This window comes from Oncorhynchus gorbuscha, linkage group LG26 (genome assembly GCF_021184085.1).
Source record: "Oncorhynchus gorbuscha isolate QuinsamMale2020 ecotype Even-year linkage group LG26, OgorEven_v1.0, whole genome shotgun sequence".
Classification (NCBI taxonomy): domain Eukaryota; kingdom Metazoa; phylum Chordata; class Actinopteri; order Salmoniformes; family Salmonidae; genus Oncorhynchus; species Oncorhynchus gorbuscha.
The window spans coordinates 15,764,752-15,773,843 of NC_060198.1; the positions used below are offsets into that span (position 1 = coordinate 15,764,752).

At 44.7% G+C, this 9,092-nt stretch overlaps 1 protein-coding gene across 1 annotated transcript; it reads right to left on the bottom strand.

The window, feature by feature from the left end:
• Positions 1-3,767: 3,767 nt before the first annotated feature.
• Positions 3,768-6,675, bottom strand: LOC124015627 (interferon regulatory factor 2-binding protein 2-B-like). The gene is made up of 3 exons (XM_046330988.1): positions 6,414-6,675; positions 5,315-6,157; positions 3,768-4,971 (listed from the first exon to the last, which is right to left on the bottom strand). Exons 2-3 carry the CDS (start codon positions 6,099-6,101, stop codon positions 4,232-4,234), a joined length of 1,527 nt encoding a protein of 508 aa, XP_046186944.1. The 5' UTR covers positions 6,102-6,157; positions 6,414-6,675; the 3' UTR covers positions 3,768-4,231.
• Between the last annotated feature and the right edge of the window lie 2,417 nt (positions 6,676-9,092).

Consider the following 9,092-nt stretch of genomic DNA (forward strand, 5'->3'; position numbering starts at 1 on the left):
CTACCTGACATGATGACTCCTTGCTGTCCCCAGTCCACCTGGCCGTGCTGCTGCTCCAGTTTCAACTGTTTTGCCTTAGATTATTATTATTGGACCATGCTGGTCATTTATGAACATTTGAACATCTTGGCCATGTTCTGTTATAATCTCCACCCGGCACAGCCAGAAGAGGACTGGCCACCCCACATAGCCTGGTTCCTCTCTAGGTTTCTTCCTAGGTTTTGGCCTTTCTAGGGAGTTTTTCCTAGCCCCCGTGCTTCTACACCTGCATTGCTTGCTGTTTGGGGTTTTATGCTGGGTTTCTGTACAGCACTTTGAGATATCAGCTGATGTACGAAGGGCTATATAAATACATTTGATTTGATTTGATTAAGGGCGCTAAGGTTGAACTGACAGAACGTTGGCCGTCCGACACATCCGTCCTTCCATACAAGCCCTGACATTTCCGGTCTAAAAATACAGGGTGAATGTTTTAGGGGAGTTTGTGGGAGACGCTCATATGACCTCCAGAGACAAACATTGACATGGCAATGGTTAAAAATAAGTTACTATAAAAGTGTTAAAAGGGAGGATACAGTATGCTGCTCTGTTTGGAATTGCTCCAGATTAACTAGGCCTAATACTGTAGGCTACATGGAATGATGAACACCCTCAAAAGTTATTTTGAAATAGTTTTGTGGAATAGCTTTGGCTTTCAGTTTGATGTTACATTTGTGTCATTCAAAACCAAATCGTGGATGTAAAATACATGCAGTTATATTTCTCCAAAACAGCCACTATTCCCTAGGTTTCATTCAATTGAATGTGGGCCATAATAGATGTGCTTTTTTTTATTTATGTTGTTATTCAATCATTCCCTCGGGATCTATGTCGCAAGCTGTGTGGTACAAATCAAACAGTTTAGGCTTCTGAGGCTATTTTAATACAGAGGTAGGTAACATTCGTTCAACAAACCTGTATTGGAAAGTTCACTTGTTGCAAATTCCACATGGCCAACCTTGTGTGCACGCTCCTTGTGTTAATTATCATACGGTCTTCCAACTTCATCTACTGTTTCCTTCACATGAACCGTCATGTATTTTGGAGTCAGGAAGAGTAGAGAAGGCAGATTTGTATTTTATTTCTACCTTTATTTAACTAGGGGGGGGGGGCGAAAAAAAATGCTTAAATTCTTTCTGAGTGTGCCCCGTAATTTGGGCAAATCTATTAATCTCGGATGACTGGCTGCTTTTTCGCACTCGGGTGTCGAGTTTCGGTGGCAGATGAAAAGGAATGAGCTGGCTCGGCTGGAATTCGAAGCAGAGCTGAGCGCCAGCCAGCGTTGCAGATGAGCTGGCATCAATGTAACAGAAAGCCCAGGTCAGGTACAAACCATCTGCTCCCCTCCCTAGACATCCAACGAACCAACGTTGATCCGCACAAAATGGAACCTGACAAATCGGCTGCGGCCAAGTCTATGTAGGTCTACTGTGAAATAGCTACAGTGCACATTGGGTGAATCATTGCATCAGTCATTTTATTACATAAGCCTGAAGGGCTCGCCACAACATTGGCGGAAAGAGAGAATGTACAAAATAAGTGCAAATAGTGTTTTGGAATGTAAACCTACTCATTATCGGTGAATGAAGGGTTTCCGTTTACTGACCAATACAATGTTATTCTACAAAAACAGTGGGCTAATGTTTGATTTATGTTGAATTTGCTAAGTCTCTTTAAAATGACATGAATTGAAAGTAGAGCTGCAACGTGGGGGCATGTAGGGCTACATCTAGGCCCATCTCCTTCCAAAACAGAGCTTGCTAGCATGTAGTCTATAAAACCCAGAAATTAGTTTACCTGTGGTTCATTCAGCCATCCCTATGGAGAAAGAATATGGTTTTGGGATAAACGCAGAAAATAAAGGGCTGAGGTTAGCACAGGCTTAAGAGATCTTATACATTTTGTTTTATGAGATATCAGTCATTTAACTTGACCTTTATGATAGAAAATGTATAACATACATGCTTCAAAAATCACAAAGTGAAATTAGCTGATTAAGATCATCCCATAGAACAAAACATATAAGATCTCCTAAACCTGTGTTTACCACAAACCTTATTTATCGGCATTTATCCAAAAACTCCATTCATTTCCCCAATGGCTCTGTCCAACAAACCATGGCAGAGTTAGTGCCTATAAAAGGATGGCATTACTATTGCTCTCTATACCAACCTTGGACCGTGTTGTCATCAAACTGGGTCAGTAAAGGGTTAAGTCTGGATTTGGCCACTCCCCTGAATGGTTGGTGAATGCAAGGCGAGGCTCAGGCTCAGAAAAACACAAGCCTCCCATTCATCTCGTCACCGTGTGATCAACCTTGAACAGTGGAAGGCGTGTTATTGCACCGGAGGTCCCGAGCAGGCAGCAGCAGAGACGAGAGGGAGGGGAGGGGAGGCGGGGGGGGGGGTGACTCAGGAATTCCACTGAGGCGTACACATGACCAAGCATCTCTTTTGTGGAGGATTATATTATTGAGGACTACAATGCAGCCATTGACTCAACGGTGTTCTGATGGCGAATCATGTCAAACGCCCATGTGTGTTTTGTTCATGTGTGCACTGTAGCCTATAGAGAGGATGAGTGTATATTCATTGTCAGATAGTTGCCAACAAACAATTAATCCAGAGGGGAAATGAACAAAAATAGACATCTACAAATAATGCATTGTTTGTCGTTTATGCCGTTGGGATACTAGGGAGATATCTAGGTTATCGACTAATTAAATATGTATGCAGTCAGCATTGGCCACGGCTTGCAGATAAGAGATTATCTCCAAAATGGGTTTACCTGGCTGGAATAGAAGAATCCCTCTCACACAGTGCAACACTACATGTTTGCTTTCACAGTAGCCTTGACGAATGTATTCAAACTATTTCTCAGAGGCAAAAAAAATATCACAATCATACTTCTTGACAAGCATGCAGCGTTGAGTTAGGTGGAAAAAGCCAATGGAGCCAATCAAAGTACTGAGCTCACAAGTAAGTCACACGATACAATCATTCAGGACTTCACATCTTCACGGTTTGGTTTGTGTTCGGGTGTGGATGCAATGTGTCAATGGCAATGCCCCTGGGGGCAAAGTGACAAGAGAAGAGATTTGAAAGAGATTTAACCGAATATTGTGTAGATCTTATTGATCTACATGACTTCTGTATATTTCAGCTCCATTGCTAGCCTTACTACCTTTGAGCATGAAACGAAACCACTCGCACAAATTAAAAACGGACTTACCAAGAGATGTATATTAGAGGCTGTTTCAATTGTGCAGAATCACTCAACTCAACATCCCCAATAACCAGTGGTGTGGAATAACCTTAGTGAACTGATTAAATTAACATTTAAGTCATTTTGGGTTAACTGTACCTGAACGTATAGCATGAGAAACTAAGAATACTTGTCTCTTCACCAGCAATGAGACATGCAGTAGATTTTACTAACTTAGTGGTCATTATGTACAATGGCCTCAGTTGCTGTAAGCAAAGCAATCACGAATATTAAAACCATCTGAGGAATTCTTTATGCTGGCATATTCAACTGTATGTTTACTGCTGTATGGAAAACCTCACTTCTTCCCCCCCCCCCCCCCCACACACACACACATCTCCCTGGGTCCCATTTTGTTCTTGTCAAAGGTATTGCATCACTGCCCATGAGTGATTCATAATTGGGACATGACTCTCTCCCTATAGCTTCACTCATTACAGGGAAATAAGCAAACCGGACACTAGTTATTATTACAAGGTCAGAAATTGTATTTGGCAAGTTTTTTTTAAACAAGTGCATACAAGTACAGCTAGAAGCAATTCAGTTTGCCAAGTGCTCGTAGAGTCATATTAGTTAGTCACATTCTATGTTTAACAGGGACTGCCACCAGAACTAAAAAGTACATCGATAGGACATTGAAAAAAAGAGGGAAGAGGAAAGTAGTCTGTTATGATGAGTACATACCTTTATCTTCAAAAAAATATATAGAAACACAAATGTATTGAAAAACAAAATAATCAAAAAAAATTATACAGCCATGTTTACGAAGTATACAACTTCCCTTGTGTCCAATATGTACATGTCCATCAGGTTCTCTTGGATGGTATGCATGGTACGAGGATTTATATTCATTTGTAATGGTGTACATGTTGGTTGTTTGTTTGTTGTGGTAGTTAAAAATGAAAAATTAAAAAAAAGCTGGTAAAAATCAAGGGTCTCTCTCCTTTTTTACTTTCACGTCCCCTGCCAAGATGGTGGCTATTTCACCCTGCATGAAGGCCCATGGTACGTTGGAGCCCACCAGTGGGCATTTCTCCCCGCTGGGGCAGTACACCTCCCCCGTGGCCCCCTGCTGTTTGATACTCTCCCGAGAGCAAGGGAAGCAGAACTTGTGCGAGGGCACCGATGGGCACTGGACAAAGTGCGTGTCCTCCAGCCTCTCGTGGCACAGTGTGCAGCACAGTGGCACGCTGCCCGGCACCGACGAGTCTGGAATGCTCTGCGGCAGCGCCCCGTGAGGGTCCATGCCCTGCGAGTGGGCTGTGGCCACCACCTCCCTCTGGGTCAGCCGCCGCTGGCCTGCAGAGGACGGGGACAGTGGGCTCCCGCTGTTGCGCCGACCCGCTGCCGTGGTGGAGTGCACCTGGTTGGCATCCTTGGGCGAGCCAGTGTTGCCGGCATTGTCGGCGGCGAGGATGAGTGCTGCCATGGGCGACTGGCCGTTCTGTGCCGTGGCCGCCTCCGGTGGGGTGGTGCGACTGTGGGGGGAGATGGTGGAGGGTGGAGCGGCAGAGAAGCCTGGCAGGGAGGCCGGGGGCATCTTGAGGACCTCGGAGGGAGACGGCAACCACGGCTGGCCCTCGCCGCCGTTCATCTTGGGGGCGGAGCCCTCGCCATCCGGCTCAGGGGAGGCTTTCCTCTTCATGCTCCGTGGGTGCTTCCCTCGGTCTGTTGGAAAAAGGGAGGGAGGGGGGGGTGGAAAGAGGAGTTAAGGGTTAACCAACACTCCAACCAAACCACCACAGCAGCAGCAAATGTGCATGCACAGTAAATTACTGAAAATAAAACTGAGGAATTTATGTTGTTTAATATGTAAACCAAAACGTGCAGAGGAAAAACAAGTGGTACATGTTGTTGGGGACTAGAGGAAATGTAAACATGCATAAACAAACATTCAGCTGAAAACCCACGTCAACACAGTGGCAAAGTAGCTGACTAAGAACACTGCCAGTTCCTTGTTTTAGTATTCTAAATTAATGCATTCATGTGTGAAAAAAATCCACAGTCCTACCTGGTTTTGAAGAAGTTGCACTTGACTCATATCCCATAACGCGCTGCATCGCCGCATGGTCTTTCTTGAACCTGCTATCGAATGTGTGGAGAGCCATCAAATCCCTCACTGTTTTGCCTTTGCCCATCCACTCCTCCGCCCGCTTGTGGCTCTCCGACATGTCCGACATGCTATCCGGTCTATGCTTGTCTTTCATATCCTCCCCACGCTTGCCGTGGTCGCCTTGACCAGGAACATTCAATGCGCCCGGCATACCCATTTGAGCGGGCCGACCATTGAGTGCGTGTACTGGACCCATGTTTCCGTTTACTAAAGGCACCAAATTGGGAGGAACCGTGCTAGTCCTGCGAGGGTTGGGGCTCTGGCGGTTCAGCTCCGGCGGGTCGTCGGGTTTTGGAAATCCATTTGGCACAGGGATGCCGTTAACTTGCCTCCCCGGTTGGTACTCCGGTCCCAACCTTGGCGGTCGGTCAGAGAGGGGATAGCGATCCAGAGGCTGAGGCGGACGCGAGCCGGGGTCTCCAGACGAATGGTTGTGGGACTGAATTTCCTTCCCCGAGTGCTGAGGTTTGCCTGGCCCGGGAGATCTCCCGTCCTGGAAGCCATGAGCCCTCTTCAGCTGTCGGGCAGTCTCAATTACAAACTCAATCCGGTCGGCTCCCTCGTAATTGACACATCCCCTGCAAACAGGTTCGGTAAAATCCCAGATCATCGCCCATGGCATGCGGGGCAAATCACACAAATAACACGACTGCCTCCTCGAAGCAGCTACAGCCGCGGACGACATAGTTTTCGAAAAAGTGGATACCAAATTCTCCAAATCTCCCTGGGATTCGTTTTATTCTGTAGAAAAAAAAGGAATAGCGAATAATTGTGTATTTTCCCTCTAGCCAAACAGCCTTAAAACAGCCAAGTTACATTGAGAAGTTCATTGCAGTTGTGTACTTTACTACGGCGCGCCTCAATCTATCTCGCACTACAACTCACAGCTCAAGCTCAATGTAGAGCGGTGACGTCACCGACGACACACCACAAGTGCTTCCAGCAGCTCCAATTCTATTTACTTGATTCTTAGACAGCCCCTCCAGCTCATGCTCACCTTTTTTTCTCTCTTTATCTGTAGGCCCTACCACTTGTGCAATTAGTTTAACTGCCTGCAAGCCCTGAATATAAACTGGTTGGACGCAGTTGAGCCCTGCTGCTAAAATTATTTATTTCACGTCAAGGTTAATTGTATCAAAACTGTTGATGATAGGCTTCTGCTTACTGAGAATCGACATCCAAAGAAACATCGACAATTATTGCGGCTCCTAAATTGTCTCACGAATGTATAATGCCTTTGCATGCAACTCAACAAGTGGCGTTACCTATCTTGCTCCTTTAGGTAGCTAGGCTATGCATGCTCTCCCGGACTGGCACTAGAGCCCTATTTAGCAAATCCTCATTCCAGTCACACTGCCAGCGCAACGTCACGAGGCGGATAGCTTTCACCCAACCATACAATTCGACTCTGTTACCATGGCAGATTTCACCCTCCTCCCTTCGTCCTTTTAAAACGGGATAGCCTCTTTCCAATTCATAGTTTACGAGTTCAGCTTTGCACACTCGGGACTTGTTTAGACAATTGTTTTAATAATGCAACTATTCTAATTTATTGTTTTATGTTTAGTGTTTTATCATTTTACAAGTAGTCGCGATTAACTGTTTGGGCTACTTTGTCAATCGCTTGCTACATGCTATTCTATGCAACAATATCACATGAGGTAGTTGGTACATTGTTGCAGTCATACTGTGGCGCGTGCCTGCAACGTCGTTGCAGTTCGACATGAGGATATAGCCCCTAACCACAGTTTGATAGCGACGTCTAAATATTGGACAAAGTTCAGCATGACTAACGTGCACCAATCAACCCCTCGTGATTCAGTAAACTCGACAACTCACAGCCTGTCTGACTGGCGAACACGGAAACCCCCAGATCAAAGTCACAAACCGAGACAACGTTTGCACTTTTCAATTACTGCGCCCTCGATTCTTAATAAGTCTGGGGGCTATTCGTGTGGATAGTTCGTTCACTTTGATAATAATTTCGCATAGCCTGAATGTCAATCCGGTCTGGTCTTGTTAGACTGTGAGGAAGGTCTACAAAATAGCCACAGGCCTACTAAAAAATATGTTATTGCACGAACTGTGTGTGTAGCCTATATAATAAATAATAATAATATGCCATTTAGCAGACGCTTTTATCCAAAGCGACTTACAGTCATGTGTGCATACATTCTACGTATGGGTGGTCCCGGGAATCGAACCCACTACCCTGGCGTTACAAGCGCCATGCTCTACCAACTGAGCTACAGAAGGACCACATAGTTCACTGTAAGGTTTGACAACAACAAAAAGTCCTCATTGCCGACCGAGGAATTCTCCGTCATCTACTTTCTCGCTTTGTTAGGGTTAGCCACAACATTGTAACGTAGGTGGCTGTTGTGTGAGAGGCAATACCGCCGAGGAGACCTGCGGATACAAAGCAGTTTTTTGTTGTTGTTGTTGGAAGCATGTAGCCTTACTACATGATGACGTTCCAAACAGGAAGTGAATTTTAGTCACGTACCCGCTTTTTACCTCGCCCATCCGTGGAAAAACAAACGACCCGTTCTGGCTCGCTGCCAAAGATCACAGACGAGCGAGTCACAGCAAGCTAAAGCCAAATACGACAGGAAATGGTTTCTGAAAGAAATCAGGCTCTTTCTTAAAGAGACAGTCGCCCTACATGTGATGAATAGTTTCATTTGTGGATACACCTATTTGTTTCTATTAGGCTAAACATGGAAAATGGCAAACTATGCCATTGTATAGCAACAAGCTACAACATGTATGGTAGCAGCCTCAGATTGTCCTGTAACAGAGCCGCCGAAAACGTATGGGGAGGCGGCATTTTCCACAGCACCTTTTCAACCCCTTTTGATTTAATAAAAATATATTGACGTAAAGCGTCAGAAAGAGGGGGAAATTTATGTTTTAAGGCAGATTTGCGCACATTTGCTCTGTCCTTTACATCAGACTGCTGCGTGCTTTTGCACAACGCTCAAGGCATGCTTTCCACTTTCCTCCAGAATTTATATAGCAAGCGTCACTCTCTCTTACATAAATGTAGCAACCTATACACCTAAAATTTAGCGATATGACATGCTGTGTTGCATGGAAACGAGACCATTTTCAGCCTGATCAACTGTAGGCTACTAACAACAGCAGCCGCATAGTCGAGCCTACTATAGACACTGTCCCTCTGGTGTGTAAGCAGGTAATGTGTGTATTTATAGCCCATTTGTTGGTGAGAAAATGTGAATGGGAATACATTTGGTTTATATTCAACATTGGGCTGACTAGGCTACCTAGACTTTTTCAATCCAAAATTAACTGGAATTAATAAACACAAAAGCCAACAAACATGTGACCTGATTAGAAAACTCTGGTCCTGTCATAGCCCATATTATTATTATTTTTTACAATAGATTAATCACATCATACCAAATAAGGTCCATAATTTATGCTGGTGAGGTTGGTTACCAGATCAGGAAAAACTACAGATCCCAGAATTTTGGGGACTTCGGGACCCGTGATGCCCCCTCTGCTCTATAATACTACTAGCCACTTAGCAATTTCTTTAAGTTGGCTTTAGCTATCCCAGTGGTGGAAAAGTACCCAATTGTCATACTTGAGTAAAAGTAAAGATACCTTAATATAAAATGACTGAAGTCAAAGTCATCCAGTAAAATACTAC

Excerpts from the sequence above, each read along its gene's own strand:
- LOC124015627 (XM_046330988.1), bottom strand. The coding sequence starts at position 6,101 with ATGTCGTCCGCGGCTGTAGCTGCTTCGAGGAGGCAGTCGTGTTATTTG. Across the intron at positions 4,972-5,314 it reads TGCAACTTCTTCAAAACCAG|ACCGAGGGAAGCACCCACGG; the intron begins GTAGGACTGTGG and ends TTTTTCCAACAG.